We start from the raw sequence: 22,774 nt of genomic DNA, 5'->3' as shown, positions 1-22,774 counted from the left end.
GGGTATTGTATACTAAAACCATGCTGAACTCATTTATTAACTCTAATAAGGTTTTTTTAATGGATTCCTTAGGATTTTCTATATACAAATGCATATCATCTGTGAATAGAGATATTTTAACTTCTTCCATTCCAATCTGATGTCTTTTATTTTCTTGCCTGTCCTGGGTCGAAACTATAGTACAGTGTTAAATAGATGATGTGAAAGTAGACATTCTTGTTTTGTTGTTGATCTCGGGGAAAATCATTGTCTTTTAACTATTAAGTATGATGTTAGCTGTGAGTTTTCATAGATATTCTCTGTGTAGGATGAAGAAGTCTCTCTATTCCTAGTTTGTTGAGTGTTTTTAATCATAAAAGGGTGTTAGATTTTGTCAAATGCTCTTTTTGTATCCATTTACATGATCATATGGCTTTTGTCCTTTTAATATTGTTTATTACATTGACTGATTTTGGAATGTTAAACCAACCTTTCATTCATGTGATAAATCTCACAGGTCATGGTGTGTGGTCCTTTTTATATGTTGCTAGATATGGTTTGCTAGTATTCTCTTGAGGATTTTTGTGTCTCTATTCATAACAGATATTGGACTGTAGTTTTCTTTTCCTGTAATGTCTTTTTCTGGTTTTGATATGAGGTGAAAGCTGACCTCATAACATAAATTGGCATCCCTCTTATTTTTTGGAAGAATTTGTGAAGGTTTGATTTTGATTTTGTGAACACTTTGTATAATTGGCCAGTGAAACCATCTGGGTCTGGACTAAGAAAAGTCCAGACCCAGATAATTCAGTTAAACAAGAGATAATTCAATATCTTGTTATAAATTTATTCAGATTTTCTGCTTTTTGAGTCAGTTTTGGTAGTTTGTATCTTTTTCTAGGAATCAGTCCATTTCATCTAGGTTATCCAATTTGTTGGCATACAGTTACTCATAGTATTCCTCTATGATCCCTTTTTACGATAAAATTTTATTTTAGAAAAGTTTTAGGAGGCTGAGACAGATCACTGAAGGTCAGGAGTTCAAGACCAGCCTGGACAACATGGTAAAACTCTATCTCTACTAAAAATACAAAAATTAGCCAGATATGGTTGCGTGCACCTGTAATGCCAGCTACTTGGGAGGTTGAGGCATGAGAATCACTGCAACCTGGGAGGTGGAGGTTGCAGTGAACCAAGATTATGCCACTGCACTCCAGCCTGGGTGACAGAGAGAGACTTTGTCTAAAAAAAAAAAAAAAAAAAAAAAAAGCAAAGATTGCAGAGAGTTCCCATATACACCATACCCAGTTTCTTTATTATTAACAACTAACATTAATATAGTATATTTGTTATAATTAATAAACCAATACTGATATATTATTATTAAGTGAAGTTCATACTTTATTCAGATTTCCTTAGTTTTACCTAATGTCCCTTTTAACTTAATGATCCAAGATCCCATCCAGGATAATACATTGCATTTAATTTTGATGTCTCCTGATATGGTTTGGCTGTGTCCCCACCCAAGTTTCATCTTGACTTGTAGTCCCCATAATCCCCGTGTGCTGTGGGAGAGACCCAGTGGGAGGTAATTGAATCATGGGGGCAGTTACCTCTATGCTGTTTTTGTGATAGTGAGTGAGTTCTCACACGAGCTGATGGTTTTATAAGGGGGCTTTCCCCCAACTTTGCTATGCTCTTCTCCTTGGTGCTGCCATGTGAGGAAGGACATGTTTGCTTCCCCTTCCACCATGAATTGTAAGTTTCCTAAGGCCTCCCCAGCCTTGCAGAACTGTGAGTCAATCAAACCTTTTTCCTTTATAAATTACTCAGTCTTGGGCATGTTCTTATAGCAGTGTGAGAACAGACTAATACAGTAAATTGGTACCACAGAGAGTGAGGTGCTGCTATAAGGATACCCCAAAATGTGGAAGTGACTTTGGAACTGGGTAACAGGAAGAGGTTGGAACAGTTTGGAGGGCTCAGAAGAAGATAGAGAAATGTGGGAAAGTTTGGAACTTTCTAGAGACTTGAAGAGCTCAGAAGACAGGAAGATGTGGGGAAATTTGGAACTTCCTAGAGACTTGTTGAATGGCTTTAACCAAAATGCTGATAGTGATATGCACAATACAGTCAGGCTGGTCTCAGATGGAGATTAGGAACTTGTTGGGAACTGGAGTAAAGGTCACTCTTGCTATGCAAAGAGACTGGTGGCATTTTGTCCCTGCCCTAGAAATCTGTGGAACTTTGAACTTGAGAGATGATTTAGGATGGTATCTCGTGGAAATTCCTAAGTGGCAAAGCATTCAAGAGGAACCAGAGCATAAAAGTTTGGAAAATTTGCAGCCTGATGATGTGATAAAAAGAAACCCCAGCCGGGCGCGGTGGCTCACGCCTGTAATCCCAGCACTTTGGGAGGCTGAGGCAGGTGGATCACCTGAGGTCAGGAGTTTGAGACCAGCCTAGCCAACATGGTGAAACCACGTCTCTACTAAAAAATACAAAAATTAGCTGGGCATGGTGGCAGGCACCTGTAATCCTAGCTACTCAGGAGGCTGAGGCAGGAGAATCCCTTGAACCCGGGAGGCAGAGGTTGCCGTGAGCTGAGATCACATCACTGCACTCCAGCCTGGGACAAGAGCAAGACTTCATCTCAAACAAACAAACAAACCCTATTATCTGGGGAAAAATTCAAGCCTACTGCAGAAATTTGCATAAGCAACAAGGAGCCAAATGTTAATCACCAAGACAATGGGGAAAATGTCTCCAGGGCATGTCAGAGGTCTTCACGACAGCCCCCTCTCATCACAGGCCTGGAGGCCTAGAAGAGAAAAGTGGTTTCCTGGGCCAGGTCCAGGGCTACCCTGCTGTGTGCAGTCTTGGCACTTGGTGACCTGTGTCTCAGCCACTCCAGCCGTGGCTAAAAGGGGCCAACATACAGCTCAGGTGGTTGCTTCAGATGGTGCAGTCCCCAAGCCTTGGCAGCTTCCATGTGGTGTTGGGCCTGAGGGTGTGCAGAAGTCAATAATTGAGGTTTGGGAACCTCCGCCTAGATTTCAGAGGATGTGTGAAAAGGCCTGGATGTTCAGGCAGAAGTCTGCTGCAGGGGCAGAGACCTCATAGAGAACCTCTGCTACAGTAGTGCGGAAGGGAAATGTGAGATCACAGCCGCCACATAGAGTCCCCACTGGGGCACTGCCTAGTGGAGCTGTGATAAGAGGGCCACTATCCTCCAGACCCCAAAATGGTAGATCTACCGACAGCTTGCACTGTGTACCTGGAAAAGCCACAGACACTCAATGCCAGCCCGTGAAAGCAACCAGGGGGGGAGCTGTACCTGGCAAAGCCACAGGGGCAGAGCTGCCCAAGGCCATGGGAGCCTACCTCTTGCATCAGTGTGACCTAAATGTGAGACATGGAGTCAAAGGAGATCATTTTGGAACTTTGAGTTTAGTGACTGCCCTGTCAGATTTCAGACTTGCATGGGGCCTGTAGCCCTTTTGTTTTGGCCAATTTCACCCATTTGGAATGGGTGTATTTACCCAGTGCCTGTACCTCCATTATATCTTGGATGTAACTAACTTAATTCTGATTTTACAGGCTCATAGGCAGAAGGGACTTGGCTTGTCTCAGATGAGACTTTGGGCTTGGACTTTTGAGTTAATGCTGGAATGAGTTAAGACTTTGGGGGACTGTTGGAAGGGTATGATTGTGTTTAGAAATGTGAGGACATGAGATTTTGGAGGGGCCAGGGTGGAATGATATGGTGTGGCTGTGTCCCCACCCAAATCTCATCTTGAATTGTAGTTCCTATAATCCCCATGTGTCATGAGAGGGATCTGGTGGGAGGTAATTGAATCATGAGAGCAGTTACCTCCATAACTGAATCATGGGAGCAGTTACCTCCATGCTATTCTTGTGACAGTGAGTGAATTCTCATGAGTTTGATGGTTTTGTAAGGGGCTCTCCCCGCCTTCACTCTGCACTTCTCCTTGCTTCCACCATGTGAAGAAGGATGTGTTTGCTTCCCCTTCCACCATGATTGTAAGTTTCCTGAGGCCTCCCAGCCCTGCAGAACTGTGAGTCAATTAAACCTCTTCTTTTATAAATTACCCAGTCTCAGGTATGTCCTTATAGCAGCATGAGAACGGACTAATACATCTCCTTAGGCTCCTTTTAGCTGTGATAATTTCTCAGACTTTTCTTGTTTTTGGTGACCTTGATAGTTTTGAGGAGTACTCTTCAGACATTTTGTAGAATGTCCCTCAATTGAGATTTGTCTGTTATGTTTCTCATTATTATACTGGGATTATGGGTTTGGGGGAAGAAGACGACAGTGGTAAAGTGGTATCTTGAACACATCATATCAAGATACATGCTATCAACATTACTTATTACTGTGGATGTTGATCTTGGTTACCTGGCTGAGAGTGTTTGCCAGGTTTCTCCACTGTACAGTTACTCTTTCTTCCCCCTTTTTATACTGTAGGTTTTGGAATGAACACATTCTATGTACCTTACACATAAGAGGTGGAAAGTTATGCTCTACATCCTTGAGGGTGGTGTATCTAGTTGGTAATAAATTATTTGGTATTCTCCTGTATGGTAGACCTGTCTACTCTCCCTCATTTATTTACTCAGTCATTTACATCATTGTGGAGTCATGGATTTTATTTGTACTTTGAATTATAATCTAATACTACTTGCTCAAATTGTTCCAGCTTTGGTCATTGGGAGCTTTTTCTGTTGGTTTCTATTTCCCTTTGACATACCCACATGATTATGGGCTTTGTTTTGTTTTTTGGCACTTCTTTACTTTCTGGTATTATAAAATACCCAAGGCACATCATGTATATTTCCTGTACCAGCCCTTCAATCAGTCATTTCTCCAAGGAGTCTTGGTTCCTTGCATGCTAGGTGTGATCATTGCTACTAGAATGCTTATAATCCTTGATTCCTTAAGGCCCATAGCAATGTCCCCTTCACCATTACTGATTTTAGTAGTTTGAATCTTCTCTCATTATTTTCTTGGTTAGTTTACCTAAAGATTTGTCAATATTGTTAATATTTTCAAATAACCAACTTTTGATTTTGTCACTTTCTCTGTTTTTTGAGTCTTCTGTTTATTTCCACCCTAATCGCTATTATTTTCTACTTTCTGCTTGCTTTAGATTAAGTTTGCATTTCCTTTTTCATTTCTAATGGTGGAAGTTTCTATTATTGAATTGAAATCTTTCTTTTTAAATATAGGTGTTTACAGCTGTACGTTTCCTTTTCAACACTGCCTTAGCTGCATACCATAAATTTTGGTGTGGTGTATTTTCATTTTCATTAATCTCTACATATTTTCTAATTTCCCCTGTGATTTCTTTTTAATTCCATAGGTTATTTAGGGGTATGTTTAATTAGCACTTATTTGTGAATTCTTCACATTTTCTTCTTTTATTGATTTCTAATTTCGTTTTATTGTGGTTAGAAGACATACTTCGTATGATTTCAGTCCTTTTAAGCTTATTGAGACTTGTTTTAGGGCCTAAGTATGGTCTATCCTAGAGAATGTTTCATGTGTACTTGAAGAATATATATTGTGCAGTTGTTGGGTGCAGTATTATACAGATGTCTGCCAGGTCTAGTTGGTTCATAGTGTTGTTTAAGTCTTCTATTTTTGTTGATCTTCTGCCTAGTTCTATTCATTATAAAAAATGGGATATTAAAGTCTCCAGCGTTTATTGTTGAACTGTTTATTTATTGTTGAACTATTTATTTCTCTTTTTAAGTTAGTGTTTGTTCATTTATTTTGGAGCTCTGTTGTCACATGTATAGATGTTTATAGTTGTTATGTCTTCCTGATAGATTTACCCTTGTATTTTAAAATATCTTTTTCTCTTGCATTAAAGTCTATTTTGTCTGCTGTTTATATAGCCACTTCAGCTGTCTTTTAGGTACTGTTTGCATGGTATATTTATTTCCATCCCCTTTCTTTCAACCTGTTTGTTTCCCTAAATGTAAAGCATGTCTCCTCATATAATTGGAGAATGATTGTTGTTTCTATTTGTGTTTTGTGTTTTAATCCATTTTGCCAATTTCTGTCTTTTTCTATTAGAATGTTGAATTCATTTACATTTAATTACTGATATAGTAGGATTTGTGCCTGTCATTTTGCTGTTTATTTTCTGTCTCATCATTTTGCTCTCCATTATTGCTTTCTTTTCTATTAAATATTTTTATGTGCTGTTTTATTTCTTTGTTGTTTCTTTTACTCTATTTTCTTAGTGATGGCTTTTCAATTAACATTTAATTTCAGTTAACATCTTAATTTAAAACAATCTAGCTCAGATTAATACCAACTTAATTTCAATTATATACAAAAATTTTGCTCCAATATAACTCTATTCCCATCCCTATTATTTGTGGTATTGTCATCATACAAATTACATTTTCATATAACATTGTCAAAACATTTTTATAGTTATTGTCTTTTGCAGTCGTCCTTTTAAATCAAAAGAATGAGTTACAAGCAAACAAAAATACATTTATACTACCATTTTTATATACCTATGTAGTTACTTTTAACAGTGCTCTTTATTTCTTCTTGTAGATTCAAGTTATGTGTAATGTTCTTTTATTTCAGCCTGAAAGAGGAGGCCCTTTAGTATTTCTTATAAGGCAGATCTACTAATAACAGATTATCTCAGTGTTATTTATTATTAATTTGGGAATATCTCATTTTTCCTTCACTTTTTATTTTCCTTCTCCTTCATTTTTGGAAGGATAGTGTAGCCGGATATAGAATTATCCCCACTGCCTTCCCCAAACTTGAAGTATGTCATTCCACAGCATTTTAGTCTCCATGGATTTTTTTTTTTTTTTAACAAGAAGCCAGCTGTTAATCTTACTGATGATCTCTTATACAAGAGGAATGGTTTTTCTCTTGCTGCTTTCAGGATTCTCTCTCTCTTTTTTTGGCAGTTTGCATGTGATGTGTCTAGGTATGGACCTCTTTAACAAACTGCAAGTAGGATACACTTAAACTTTTAAAAATATATAGATTAATTTTTCATCAAATGAAAAGTTTAATGGAAAATTTTGGCTGTTATTTCTCCAAATAGCCTTTCTGCCTTTTTTTTCCTCTTTCTCTCCTCTGGGACCTCCAGATTTGTTTGATGGTATCCCACAGACCTCTGAGGCTCTGTTCATTTTTCTTTATTCTTTTTTCTTTCTGCTCCTCTGATTGGATAATCTCAATGTACCTATCATCAAATTTGCTGATTCTTTCTTTTGCCATCTCTAATCTGCTGTTGAGTGCCTCTACTGAATTTTGTATTTCAGTTTTGTAATTTTCAACTCTAGCATTTCTACTTGGGTCTAATTTTATAATTGTTATCTCTTCATTGGTATTCTCTATTTGGTGAGATATCATTCTTTTTTTTTTTTTTCGAAACGTAGTCTCGCTGTGTTGCCCAGGCTGGAGTACAGTAGTACGATCTCAGCTCACTGCAAGATCCGCCTCCCGGGTTCATGCCGTTCTCCCACCTCAGCCTCCAGAGTAGCTGAGACTACAGGCACCCACCCCCACACCTGGCTAATTTTTTGTTTTTATGTTTTTAGTAGAGACAGGGTTTCACCACATTGGCCAGGCTGGTCATGAACTCCTGACATCTCATGATCCACTCGCCTCAGCCTCCCAAAGTGCTGGGATGACAGGCATGAGCCACCGCACCTGTCCGGTATCATTCTTATACATTCCTTTAGTTCTTTAGAAATGGTTTCCTTTAGTTCTTTGAACATATTAATAATAGCTAATTTAAAATATTTGCCTAGGAAGTACAACATCTGGGCCCCCTTCATGGACAGTTTCTACTGACTGCTTTATTTTCCACTGCATGGGCTTTTTATTTCTGTTTCTTTGTGTATCTCTTAGTTTTGCTCAAAACTGAACTTTTTTTTTTTTTTTTTTTGAGACGGAGTCTCACTCTCGGAGTGCAGTGGCCTGACCTCAGCTCATTACAAGCTCTGCCTTCTGGATTCATGCCATTCTCCTGCCTCAGCCTCCCGAGTAGCTGGGACTACAGACACCCGCCACCACGCCTGCTTAATTTTTTGTATTTTTAGTAGAGGCGGGGTTTCACCGTGTTAGCCAGGATGGTCTTGATCTCCTGACCTCATGATCCGCCCGCCTCGACCTCCCAAAGTGCTGGGATTACAGGCGTGAGCTACTGCACCTGGCCAAAACTGAACATTTTAAAGAATAGGACCCTTCCTTCTCGAGGGTTTTGTTGTTGTTGCTGTTGGATTCTTTAGTGACTTTCCTGGACTAATTCTATGAAGTCTGTATTCTTTGTCATGTGTGACTTTCAATCTTTGCTTAGTGTGCTGAGTGGTCAGCTAATGATTAGATAGAGATTTCCTTAAATGCCTTGAACCTATAAGTCTCCCAGCCTTTGCAGAGTGGCTCTATATCTGTTGGGACACAGCTTCAACACTCTGGTAGTCCAAGTCTGCTTTAGCTTTCGCTTTCTGATTGCACAGAACCCCAGAGTCAGATGTGAAAGATCACAGGTGCCTCAGGTCTTTCATGGCCACACACAAAGCCCTGCCACTGTGTGGCTGTCTAGATCTCTGGAATGTATCAGAGCTTTTCAAAGCCTTCTTTGAATAGCTCACTCCCCAGGATTTCTTTTTTTCGTTTTTAAAAATTGTGGTAAAATACACATAAACTTCATCATCTTAACCATTTTTATGTGTGTAGTTCAGTAGTATTAAGTCCAGTAAGTCCTCACTTATCATCCATAGGTTCTTGGAAACTGTGACTTTAAGCAAAACCACTGGTAATAAAACCAATTTACCATGGGCTGATTGATATAAACAAGAGTTAAGTTCCTGCAACATATTTCTCATCACAAAAACATCACCAAACTTCTAAATAAAGACCCCAAATATTTATTATATTAAACATTTGAAATAAATGTGAGCTATACATTTAAGAAAGATTGATAAAAACAAGATAATTTTTTTTTGAGATGGAGTCTCGCTCTGTTGCCCAGGCTGGAGTGCCGTGGCACAATCTCGGCTCACTGCAACCTCTGCCTCGCGGGTTCAAGTGATTCTCCTGCCTCAGCCTCCTGAGTAGCTGGGATTACAGGCATGTGCCACCACACCCAGCTAATTTTTGTATTTTTTAGTACAGATGGGGTTTCACCATGTTGGTCAGGCTGGTCTCGATCTCCTGACCTCATCATCCGCCCGCCTCGGCCTCCCAAAGTGCTGGGATTACAGGCTTGAGCCACCACACCCGGCCAAAACAAGATAATTATTTACCCAATTTTTGGTGAATCAGTGACTGACAGCGGTTGTAGTGGTGGTGGATTAAATCAAGGAATAACTGTTTGCAAAGTGAAAATTGTAATGAGCACCTCCACCACCGTGCAGTTTGGCCGGCACTTTCCTACTGCAGCGTTTATCGCAGCCATTCTCGCCATATATTTGTGTGATTACAGATTTTTATTTTACAATAATTTGTATTTATTCATTCACTCGTTTTCCAACCTGTTTATTCCAGTTCGTGGTTATGAGTGACTAGGGCCTATCCCAGCAGCTCAGGGAACGAGGCAGGAAACAACCATGGACAGGACAGCATTCCATCACAGGTTACACTCACATACACACCCACAAGGACTTGGACAGTTTAGACTCATCAATTAACCTAATGTGCACATCTTTGGGATGTGGGAGGAGACTGGAGTAACTGGAGAGTGTGGAAATGTGAGGACTAATGTGCACGTCTTTGGGATGGGGGAGGAGACTGGAGTAACTGGAGAGTGTGGAAATGGGAGGAGAACATGCAGACTCCACACAGACAGTGACCCTGGCTGGGAATCGATTTTTTTTATCAGTATTGTAGTGAAATAACATCGAATGAAACATTATTTGAGGACCTGCTGTATATTCATATTGTTATGCAGCCATCACCCATTTCCAGAACTCTTTTCATCTTGCAAAACTCAAACTCTGCATTCAAACTCCTCATTCCTCCTCCCTCAAGCCCCTGGCACCCACCATACTACTTTCCGTCTCTGTGATAAAATTTCGAGTACTCTATTTACCTCATATAAGTGGAATCATACAGTATTTGTCCTTCTGTGACCAGCTTATTTCACTCAGCATAATGTCTTCAAGGTTCGTCCATGTTGTAGCACGTCAGAATTTCCTTCCTTTTGAAGGTGGAATAATAGTCCATTGTATGTATATGTCACATTTTGCCTATTCATCCATTGATGGACACTTAGGTTTTTACATTCCAGCTATTGTGAATGATGCTGCTATGGACATGGATATACAAATATCTCCTCCAGATTCCACCTTCAGTTATTTTAGTTATATACCCAGAGGTAGAATGCTGGATCGTATGGTAATTCTATTTGTAATGTTTTTAAGGAACTGCCATATTGTTTTTCACAGCAGCTGCACTGCTTTACATTATCACCAGTAGTGCACAAGGATTCCAATTTCTCCACATCTTTGTCAACACTTACTATTTTGGTTTTTCGATAGTAGCCATCCTAATGGGTATGCGTCCCAGCATTGTCTTTTAAATGTGTTTGTCCAATTCCTGTTTGCCCCAATGGTAACCATTCCTCAGGCACTTTCACGGTGATCTCTATACTATAGTGCAGCAATCTTCAAGTATCACATATCCTCTAAAAGAATTTTAAGAACAAGTGTAAAGGAGATAATATATTTTTTAATTGGCATCTAATTTTTATCATAAGAAATATAAATAGCTGCAGAGGATCTAATTTCCAGCATGTTGTAAAATTTTCACTTAAAAGTAAACCTAAAAATACAGATGGCTTTTCAAAAAAAAAGAAAAAAAAAGAAAAAAACTGCTACTGGGTCCCTTTCACAAAGGACCTTTTACTAAGTGACTAAGAAACTCAATCAACTAGTTTGAACTAAATGTGAATAGTTTCATTTGTCTGTTAGCAGATAATATTTTAACAGAGGCCTTCAATGTATTGACTCAAAGGAATGACTAATAACGTGTGTTTGGGGATGGGGGATGGGGAGGTTTTGCCAGTCATATCACATAAGCAGCTGCTTTGAAAATATCCCCACTTTCCGTGGTTTTAGTCAAGTAACTCGTTGTAAGCTCGTTAAAGTAAATGCTTTGTATCTGGCAAGAGATGTAAAATTGGCAGGGAGTATGCAATAATTATTTGTTTATAATTAGTCGTTCCCTTTGTAGATAACCTATTTTGGTCCTACTAACAAAATAAACTTGGCCTATGGAAAAAAACTTTTTTTTAAACTTTGATCATATTATCTTTAAATGTTAAATCAGCTGATGCTGATTGTTTTCAGCAAATGCCCTGGGGACAAGGCTTTTCCCACTGAGCTTGACCCAATGAGTAGGGCTTTTCCTGGAGCTGCAAGACAGGTCTGACGATGACAGTCCTGAGTGTGGGCTTTGGGGAACTTCCAGACTGGTTCTGCTCCCTCCCAGGCTGTGAGGCTGCTGGATTTCACAGTTGAGGAGAGGTGGATAGGAAGTGAAAGCACCACAAAGCTTGCTGCTCTTACTGAGATTCAGCTGCTTTTCTAGAATAAACACTCCTTGCATTGTTGCAAGCCATTGATTAATTTCCACGGTTCTCTAAAAGTTGGTTTTGACAGTTTTTCCCAGTATTCTTTCTTTAATGGATAAGCAGAGATTTGCAAGTCCTAGTCTTCCATTCTGGAAGTGCTTGGAGATTAACTTAAAACAGCACTGTCCTGTCATCTTTCCTGTCATGCTTCCCAGGCTCCTAGCTGTCTTTTTCCATCATCTTTTTGTCTCCTTGCTTATTGACCAAGAACTGTATGGAACATTACTTTTATCGCAACTGGCTCCAAGGTATTATTCATTCAACAAGCACTTCTCGAGCTCTATCCCTTCTTCTGGAAGGAAAAGGGTCAAAATTATGATAAGAAGTTAGAGTTGGGGGAATAGATATATATGATTAATAGAGAGAGATTGATATGATATAGGTGGATAGATGGACATTTCTTATTTTCTATTTATAGTAGTATCATTGAATACATTTTAAAGAAAATGAAAATGACTTGTATTTAGAAGCTTTTGATACACTTTGTATTTTTTGAGACAGGGTCTTACTCTGTCATCTAGGCTGGAGTGCAATGGTGCAGTGTCAGTTCACTGCAGCCTCCACATCCCAGGTTCAAACGATCCTCCTGCCTCTGCCTCCCAAGTAATTGAGACTACAGGCGTGTGCCACCATGCCTGGCTAATTTTTGTACTTTTTTGTAGAGACATGGTTTCCCCATGTTGCCAAGGCTGGTATCAAACTCCTAGACTCAAACGATCCACCTGCCTTGGCCTCCCAAAGTCCTGGGATTACAGGTGTGAGCCACCACACCTAGCCAGACACCGATACACTTTTGCTTATTGATCTTGGTATTTTGTATTTGAGATAATTTTTAATAATTTTAAAAGATGAAATCTCCCCCAACCCCATTTTTTACTATCCTGTTGTAGGAATAATAGTTGGGGTCAACTACAAAATAGAATAATCATTATCTAAATAATGAATGAGGGTTCATTTAGCTAGAAGCATTGAAGAATAAGAATTTGCACACCTGTGTATTTCCCAATAACAAATAATCTTATTCTTTAAAAATAAACATGGGATTCATAGGCTTACATACATTTCTTGCCATATACCTGGAATTAGCCATTTTGCCTCGGAACTATGGTTCTTTTTAAGGGGAAATGATACAGCTCATAGTGTCAGGGTACTGGTGAGGGAAAGGTGGTGTTTTTTTGTTTGTTTGTTTTCTTCTTTCGAGATGGAGTCTCACTCTGTCGCCCAAGCTGGAGTGCAGTGGTGCAATCTTGGCTCACTGCAACCTCTGCCTCCTATGTTCAAGCAATTCTCCTGGAGCACCCTCCCAAGTAGCTGGGACTACAAGCTTGTGCCACCACGCCTGCCTGAGTTTTTCTGTGTTTTTAGTAGAGATGGGATTTCACTATGTTGGCCAGACTGGTCTCGGACTCTGCCTTGGCCTCCCAAAGTGCTGAGATAGGGCATCAGCCATCGCTGGCCACTGTGGACTTTTGATGGGTCATCTATTAACTTGCCGCTAGCCTAGGCCAGGTGCAGCAATGCAATCTTTTTTAGGAAATTTGATTTTTTTTTTTTTTTAACATAAACAAGGTCTTGCTATGTTGCCCAGGCTGACCTAGAACTCCTGGACTCAAGTGATCCTCCTGCCTCAGCCTCCAAGTAGCTGGGACTACAGGTGTATACCACCATGCCTGGCTTGCGTATTGATCTTTCATTGAAATTGGTCACTGGTTTGGAGTGAGGAGATGACCTCCCAGGATAGGATGGCTCCCTTCGAGGCATTTTATGCGCGGGATAGTAGGTGAATGACCGAAGCCCAGCAGATGTTGAAGCAGCCGTCCTGTTGTAAGCCCTGCTATATGAACAAACACCCACGTGAAAAACAATGAAAATATTAGGGAGTGCCAAGTCTCTTGCTAACCTTTAATGGTGGTTTAGGCATTTTCATAGTGATCTCTGAACTCTAATGTAGTGGTCTTCAAATGTCACATGAAGCCTAAAAGAATTTTGAAAAACTACCACTACAAAAGGGGATGATATACTTTTAAGTTGGCACCTGAATTTTTTTTGGTAAATATAAATAGTTTGCAAAGGATATAATTTACAGCATGCTGTAAATATTCCATTTAAAAATAAAGCTTTTGGTGCATGATCTTCTAAATACAGCCAATGAAATCTGAGTGCTATAGTGATTTGATACCCTGTCATGCATTTTAAAATAGGATAAACAGACTCTTATTTTTGCCACTTTTCTGACTCTGAAGAGCTCTTTTCTAATCAGAAATTATACATGGTTTCTTTTTCTCTTTGATTTCTTCTTCCCATTACTCCCTCAAGAGATTTTTGTCCTAATATTTTATTCTAAGAACTTAATGCTTCGTTACCCTGTTACTCTTCTCTGCAACAAAAAAATATGTATATACATTGAAGTTCAAATATTTTTCTCTTGTGGTCCTGGGGCTCTATTTGTTAAAAATATTTTTAAGTTGTTTCCTAGTATAGGGTTCTAGTTTGCAAGATGAAAAGCAATCTAGAGAGTGGGTGCATAACAGTGTGAATGTACACTCCTGAACTGTACACTTAAAAAGGGCTAAGACGGTAAATTTTATGTGTGTTTTACCACAATTATAAATGAAATAGATTGTTATAGTAAATTTCTAGATTGAGTTATTAACAAGTATTATCAAATGGTGATTGGAACATAGTTGTGCAATTTGATAATCACTAGCCATCCAAAGTAAACATTTGAAGAATCTTTCATTTACTGTTAAGTATTTATTGATAAATGAGGTAGGCTGGCACCAATTGTTTTGCAATTTTTATTGTTGGGTGTCAACACTGTGAAGCTTCCTTTGCACACTCAGGTAGATGAGAGTGAAGGCCCCTAAGCACGCTCAGTTCTTTGAACTCTCCACAGGTTGTGTGACAAAAATAATAGGGTGGTCTCTCAAAATTATTTTGATAATTAGCTGACAGTTCAGTTAGGACAACTTTATATTTTGTCAAAAGCAAGTAATTGGAAACTACTTGCCTTGCAAGGTTTATTGCCTGGTCATTAGAGCCATTCACTGTTTCAGTTTCTGGTAAGTATACTGAAAGGACTTTACCAAAAAGTATGTGACAATGAATTACACCTGCTAATTCCTTCATTTAGAGGACTCTTGTTTAATGTGATGTGATGGAGAAATAAAAATATTTAGTACCCAATACCAATATGATTTTTAAATAAAATGCTTTTATCATGTCACATTTCACATCTCTTTTTGTCAAAACTTTGGAGCTCATTCAACATATGAAGCATGTTTACCATATAGCTGGGTTGGCAAAGTCAGCCTCATCATTAAACACAAATCAGCCTTGTTTTCTCTCAGGAAACAGTCTGAATTTATTTTTCATTTCAAGTTAACATGCTAAGACATATTTTGAGAAAATTATTGAACGTACTGAGAAACTGAGATGTGTTTTAGGTTAGTTGCTAAATAAAGTTAAGACTGAAACATTGTAGAACTAACATTTAGCCTGTGCTATTTCAGGGAGTCCTGGCGTTCCTGAGGGGAAAGTGAGCTGTATCCCCTTGCGGGGATACTGAAGTGAGAATTACATATAAAATTCAAAAACACTCTTACTAGTTCCATTGGACATGATTAAATTATCTTATGTATTTAGTTAAACGAAAGCTATATAGTGATACAAGGAAATTGCTTTGGAAGTTGGTATATGTATTAGTCCATTCTCACATAGCTGTAAAGAAATACTGGAGACTGGGTGGTTTATAAAGAAAAGAGGTTTAATTGGCTCATGGTTCCACAGGCTGTACAGGAAGCATGGCAGCATCTGCTTCTGGGGAGGCCTCAGGAAACTTAAAATCATAGCAGAAGGGGAAGGAGTCTTACATGGCAGGACAGGACCAAAAGAGCGGGGAGGTACCCTACACTTTTAAATGAACAGATCTCATGAGAACTCACTCATTATCACGAGAACAGCACTGAGGGGATGGTGCTAAACCATTCATGAGAACTCTGCCCCCATGATCCAACAGTCACCTCCTACTGGGCCCCTCCTCCAACACTGGGGATTACAACTTGACATGAGATTTGGATGGGAACACAGATTCAAAGCATATCATTCTGTCCCTGGCCACTCGCAAATCCCATGTGCTTCTCGCATTTCAACATACAGTCATGCCTTCCCCACAGTCCCCCAGAGTCTTAACTCATTCCAGCATTATCTCAAAAGTCCAAAGTTTCATCTGAGACAAGGCTAGTCCCTTCCACCTATAAGCTTGTAAAATACAAAAACAAGTTAGTTACTTCCAAGATACGATGGGGGCACAGGCCTTGGGTAAGTGTCCTGTCTCAAAATGGAGAAATTAGCCAAAAGGAAGGGGCTACAGGCCCCATGCAAGTCCAAAACCCAATAGGGCAGTCATTAAATCTTAAAGCTCCAAAATAATCTCCTTTGATTCCATGTCCCACATCCAGGGCACACTGGTTTGCGGGATGGGCTCCCAAGGCCTTGGGCAGCTCTGCCCCTGTGGCTTTGCAGTGTTCAGCCCCCTCAGCTGCACTCAAGGGCTGGTGTTGAGTGCCTGTGGCTTTTTCAGGCACATGGTGCAAACTGTCAGTGGATCTACCATTCCGGGGTCTGGAGGGTGTGGTCCTCTTCTCACAGTTCCACCATGCAGTGCCCTATTGGGGACTCTGTAGGGGGGCTCCAACCCCACATTTCTTCTTCGCACTGCCCTAGTAGAGGTTATCCATGAGGGCTCTGCCCCTGCAGCAGACTTCTGCCTGGGCATCCAGGTGTTTCCATACATTCCCTGAAATGTAGGCGGAGGCTTCCAAGCCTCAAATCTTGCATTTTGTACACCCGCAGGCTTAACACTATGTGGAAGCTGCCAAATTTTATGGCTTGTGCTCCCTGAAGCAGTGTCACTCTGTCCCTGGGCCCATTTGAGCCATAGGCCAGCATGCAGGGAGCAATGTCCCAAGGCTGCACAGGGCAGTGGGGCCCTGGGTCAGCCCAAGAAAGCCATTCAACCCTCCTAAGCCTCTGGGCCTGTGTTGGGGAGGGGCTGCCATCGTGGTCTCTGAAATGCCTTTGAGGTCATCTTCCCATTGTCTTAGCTATCAGCATTTGCCTTCCTTTTAGTTGTGGAAATTTCTGCAGCCTGCTTGAATTCCTCCCCTGAAAATGGTCTTTTCTTTTCTACCACGTGGTCAGGCTGCAAATTTTCTGAACTTTTATGCTCTGCTTCCCTTTTAAACATAAGTTCCAGCTTTAGGTTATTTCTTGGCTCACACATATGAGCACAAGTTGTTAGAAACAGCCAGCCACATCTTGAATGCTTTCCCATTTAGAAATTTCTTCCACCAGATACACACTCTCAACTTCAGAGTTCCACAGATCCCTTAGAGCAGGGGCACAAAATGCAGCCAGGATCTTTGCTAAAGCATAGCAAAAGTGACTGTGTTAGTATTAGTCAGGGTTCTCTTAGAGGGACAGAACTAATAGGAGATATATATGTAAAAAATTTTTATAAAATATATTTTATATAATTATATAAAATGATATTAATATATAAATTATATTAAATAAATAAATTATATAAAATAAATTTTATATATTTTATATATTTATATAAAAATATATATATAAACTCATATATATACAGGAGTTTATATATATAGGAGAGTTTATTAAGTGTTAACTTTCTTGATCACAAGGTCCAACAATAGGCTTTCTGCAAGCTGAGGAGCAAGGAGAGCCAGTCCAAGTCCCGAAACTGAAGAACTTGGAGTGTGATGTTGTAGGGCAGGAAGCATCCAGCACAGGAAAAAGATGTAGGCTGGGAGGCTAGGCCCAGCTCTCCTTTTCAGGTTTTTCTTCCTGCCATTTTTTTTTTTTTTTTTTTTTGAGACAGAGTCTTGCTCCCAGGCTGGAGTACAGTGGCGCGATCTGGGCTCACTGCAAGCTCTGCCTCCTGGGTTCACGCCATTCTCCTGCCTCAGCCTCCCAAGTAGCTGGGACTACAGGCGCCCGCCAACACGCCCAGCTAATTTTTTTGTATTTTTAGTAGAGACGGGGTTTCACCGTGTTAGCCAGGATGGTCTCGATCTCCTGACCTCATGATCCGTCTGCCTCGGCCTCCCAAAGTGCTGGGATTACAGGCATGAGTCACCGCGCCCTGCCCTTTCTTCCTCCTTTTTATTTGCTGGAAGCTGATTGGATTGTATCCACCAGGTTAAGGATGGATCTGCCTTCCCCAGCCCACTAACTCAAATGTTAATCTCTTTTGGCAACACCCACAAAGACACATCCAGGATTAATACTTTGTATCCCTCAATCTAATCAAGTTGACACTCATTATTAACCATCACAGTGACCTTTACTCTAGTTCCCAATGAGTTCCTCATTTCCATCTGAGACCTCCTCAACCTGGACTTCATTGTCCATATCACTATCAGCATTTTGGTCACAACCATTCAACAATCTCTAGGGAATTCCAGATTTTCCCTCATCTCCCTGTCTTCTTCTGAGCCCTCCATACTCTTCCATCCTCTGCCTGCTTACCCACTTCCACATATTCGAGTATCTTTATAGCGATGCCCGACTCCTTGCCACCAATTTTCTGTATTAGTCCTTCTTGCATTGCTATAAAGACATGCTTGAGACTGGGTAATTTATAAAGAAAAGAGACTTAATTGGCTCACGGTTCCACAGGCTGCACAGGAAGCATAGTGGCAATCTGCTCCTGGGAAGGCCTCAGGGAGCTTTTACTCATGGCAGAAGGCAAGATGGGGGTAGGCATCCTACATGGCAGGAGCAGGACTAAAAGAGGGGGAGGGTGCTACACACTTTTAAAACAACCAGATCTCATGATCACTCACTCACTCACCATCACAAGAACAGCACCTGGAGTTGGGCTTAACCATTCATAAGAGCTCCGCCCTCATCCAGTCACCTCCACCAGGCCCCTCCTCCAGCACTGGGGATTACAATTCACCATGAGATCTGGGTAGGGACACAGATGCAAACCGTGTGAGTATATATGAGCTATGTGAGATGGGAAAGACAAGGATTGATGTTAGTGAAATAAATGCTTTGTGATCTGAAAGATACTGCATAAAACTTACGTTGTAGGCTTTACATGTGTGTCTTAAAGTTTTGGAGCCCCTGTGTGTGAAAGAATCTGCATCGCCTACATGCTGTGCCAGCGCCATCCTTGGGTGAACGTTTCCCTTTGAATAACGGGGAGGGATTTCAAGGGTTTGCTCTGCTCTGCACTTCTGACAATAGCAGGAGATAGAGGAGAGCCCTTTCCTCTGCCCCTTCCAGGGTGCAGCCGTGTTCAGAGCATGTAACTGTCCAGATACCAAGTTCTGGGGTCCCACTTCTTCTCTTACTGAGTATGTAGACAGTAGGTTAGAGGGGCTTTGATTAGTCATTGAAAGTGGCTTTTCCCGAACCATTATTATTATTATTATTATTATTATTATTATTATTATTAAGATTGAATCTCACTCTTTTGCCCAGGCTGGAGTGCGGTGGTGTGATCTTGGCTCACTGCAACCTCCGCCTCCCAGGTTCAAGCGATTCTCCTGCCTCAGACTCCTGAGATGCTGGGATTACTGGTGTGTGCCACCATGCCTGGCTCTTTTTTTTGTACTTTTAGTAGAGATGGGGTTTCACCATGTTGGCCAGGCTGGTCTTGAACTCCTGACCTCAAGTAATCTGCCTGCCTTGGCCTCCCAAACTGCTGGGATTACAGGCGTGAGCCACCGTGCCTGCCCCAAGCCAGTATTTTGAATTGTCCCATTGTTGTAAGCCCTGGAGATTTTTTTTTTTAATTGCTGAGGGCAGTGCACGATGGGTGAGAGGTTTGTTTTGCTTTTGGTAACCTGGGGGAAGTGCTTTTTGAAAGGGAGGTAGAAAAGGAGATTTGTTCTTGAGCAGTTCAGTTTCACAGAGAATCTGTGGAGGTTAAGGTCTCGTGGCTGATTCCCGTAAAACCAGTGGTTCTCTGTGTGTGGCCCCAGATCAATGGCGTCAGCTCTTTCAGGAACTTGTTAAAAATGCAGATTCTTAGGCTGTACCGAGGTTAGGGTCTCGTGGCTGATTCCCGTAAAACCAGTGGTTCTCTGTGTGTGGCCCCAGATCAATAGCATCAGCTCTTTCAGGAACTTGTTAAAAATGCAGATTCTTAGGCTGTACCTCAGCACAGTCAAATCCAGAACTCTGGGGGGCCTCCAGGTGATCCTGGCGCAAACACATCTGATCTTAGACGATTTTCCCTGACTCATTCATATAATGTCTAGATGATATAATGACTAGTTTTCCATAAACATTACTTTATTTGTGTATATTTTGGAACCAATATAATTAGTTTTCAACTGTATATGTACCACCTGATGAATAAAGGTCCCTAATTGCCAAGTGAGGAATGACAGGAGCCAGAACCCTTGGGCATGACCCTAACCTCGTGTCCCCCTGGGGTCCTCTCTTGGAGGGTATCCTGGAGCTCTGCGGGCAGCTCTTGGGCATCTGAGCCAGGGTTAGGGTCTACTGGAAAAGAGCTTAGTTCCTAGATGTTTCCCAAACCTGGACCACCTAATGACAGCTCCTGAGGGGGGTGTACATGCCGCCTTTAGGAAAGAGACCAGACCATCATCTTGTCTCCCTTGGACTTGTATGATTTTAACCAGGTTCCTTTATTCTTGCAATTTCACCTCTACTTCTGATCTTCTGATCCTTTTGAAATGTAACCATTACTAAAATACAAATCAAATGAAGACACTTCCTAGCTTAAAATTAAGACCCGTAAGGTCTTAATGGTCTTTTGCCTTTGGAAACAGTCCCGAGGTTTCATCCGGCCTTGCGTCCTCTCCTGCCTCTGAGTTTCCTAAGCCCTGCCCAAGCTGTGCAGATGCCCCTCAGCAACCACAGATGAGGCAAGGGACCTTGCTGAGGAAAGGTTCTCCTTTCATGCCACCCAAAAAATTTACATTAATGTTGATGTTGCTTTTTCCTACAACATGAGCTACACAGCCTGTCCTATCCTGTCCTCAGGATATTCATCTGTGTTGATAACTGAGCTGTCCCTCGGTCAGTGTGGACGAGAGGGCCGTCCTGAGTCACTGTGGATGAGAGAGCTGCTGCCTGAGTCACTACTGCTTTTAGTTGTTTAGGGTCCCTCTTCCTGTGTTATAATTTCTTATTTAGTCACTGTGAGCTCTGTGAGAACTGAGCTGTTTGTCACTATCTCCCCAGGCCCTTGTGGAGAATTAATAAATACTTTTCCTTTTATTTTTTTAATACAACATTTTAAATTCATCAGCCTCTGTAGCAAACAGTATGAGATATCTCAGAGAACTGAAAATACAGTTACCATTGGATCCAGCAGTCTTACTATTGTGTTTCTACCCAAAGGAAGAGAAATCGTATTAAAAGCATTTGTAGCTTCATTCCAGCACTATTCATAATAGCAAAGATGAAATCAACTTACGTGTCTATCAGTGGATGATTGATTAAAGAAAATGTGGAATATAAATACTTGTTTGTTAAGTACACTAACCACACCTTATTTCTGGATATTTCTATGGTATTTATTAATGCCTTCCCCCCATCCCACCCCTGTCTCTTGCATTGTAGTTTGGGGCGGAATTCCGAAGGTTCTCTCTGGACCGTCATAAGCCTGGGAAGTTTGAAGATTTCTACAAGCTGGTTGTGCACACCCACCATATCTCCAACAGTGATGTAACTATTGGCTATGCAGATGTGCACGGAGACCTGCTGCCCATCAACAATGATGACAACTTCTGCAAGGCGGTTTCTAGTGCAAATCCCCTGCTCAGGGTCTTCATCCAGAAACGAGGTACTGAAGTGGTTGAGTGGCTGGCTGGTCTTGTTGAGCAATCATTTTTAAAATATAGTTTTCAATTTTTTCTGTCATTACAGGACTATGTGGTTCTGTTTTCTAACCTGTAGTAGGAGATTAAAGAAATTAAAAATTGTTTGATCAACATTAATAGACAAAATACTAAACTGTGTTTTCTACTTTAAATGGTATTGACTTCTGACTTTTAAATATTGAAGAAAGAATAATATTGATATTTCCAGTCGTTTAACTAGAAGCGAAATAACTCAGTGATAAGGAGGCTTGAGTCGGTGGCCTCAGAATGAAACTTGGCATTATGGTGCATGCTTCCCATCATCTCGTTAGGAGGAGGGAGCATGTTAGCTTTCGATGATAACTTCGGTTAACTTTTACCTCTGAGGCCCAGTTTCGCTATAACTAATAATATCATTTTATGTTAAAATAAATTACTAACATAGGTTAATGGCTGAAAGGGAAGGGGTGCCCTGCTGCTGACGTATTGTGGGACCTCATACTGCTCACGTCTCTGAACTGCATTTAGATTTTTTTTCCATCTCCAAACTTCGGAGAACTTTGTTGTTTCAAAATAATACGCTGAAAGAAAGAAGCACCTGCAGGTGAGGCTTGATATTGGGAAATGGCATTTTTATAACTGACTGCCTTTCCTTTGGGCGGCCCCACGGTGCACGTGGTGAACACTGACCACCTTGAGGAACCAAGCAGCCAGTGGTGACACTTGCAAAGTGAGGTTGCAGTGTGCCCTGTCTGCCCTCATGGATCTGCTGCCAGAGTCTCTGGGACAGCTAGGAGAGGTTTCCCGGAGGAAAGCCTGAGCTGAGACTAGAGGAAGCAGCAGCAGGGTGCTGGGCGGGAGGCAGGCTGGGCGAGTTCTCAGACGAGGCCTCCTTCACTTCAGCGTCCTGCTTTGCAAAATGAGGGTCCTCATAGTAGCCCCCATCCAGTTTCTGTGAGGGTGATGCTGAGCAGCGTGCCGCCAGCTCCTCGTCCCTGCTCTGTAAATACTAGCTATGGCTGTTATTCCCATTTGTGGTGATGAAGGGAACGGCAGGAGACTCGTTGACCTCACTTCAGACAGATTCTCTGGCACAAGATCAGAACACTCTGCATCTGCAGTTCTCGCTGGGCCTGGGTATCCTGCCGATGGTGCTGAGAAGTCAACACAGCTGTCACTTCCTCACAGTGGCCTGGGGGACGGGCTGAGCTTCAGCTTCCGCATCAGTCCCTCGGGGTTGCTGGGGGCAAGGACCCTCGCTGTCTGCATGGCTCTGTAGTG

The 22,774-nt window shown here is 41.1% G+C and overlaps 1 protein-coding gene across 1 annotated transcript in view; it reads left to right on the top strand.

Annotated features, from left to right (window-relative positions):
* Positions 1-22,774, top strand: part of PARD6G (par-6 family cell polarity regulator gamma) — a 97,827-nt gene that overhangs the window by 32,467 nt on the left and 42,586 nt on the right. The window contains exon 2 of the mRNA XM_054460801.2: positions 21,255-21,477. Within this exon, the coding sequence (XP_054316776.1) occupies positions 21,255-21,477 (223 nt within the window). The remainder of the gene's footprint in view (positions 1-21,254; positions 21,478-22,774) is intronic.

Source organism: Pongo pygmaeus, chromosome 17, assembly GCF_028885625.2.
Source record: "Pongo pygmaeus isolate AG05252 chromosome 17, NHGRI_mPonPyg2-v2.0_pri, whole genome shotgun sequence".
In the NCBI taxonomy this organism is placed as follows: domain Eukaryota; kingdom Metazoa; phylum Chordata; class Mammalia; order Primates; family Hominidae; genus Pongo; species Pongo pygmaeus.
The sequence above is the reverse complement of the archived record's forward strand: the minus strand, read 5'-3'. Positions and strand labels throughout refer to the sequence as shown.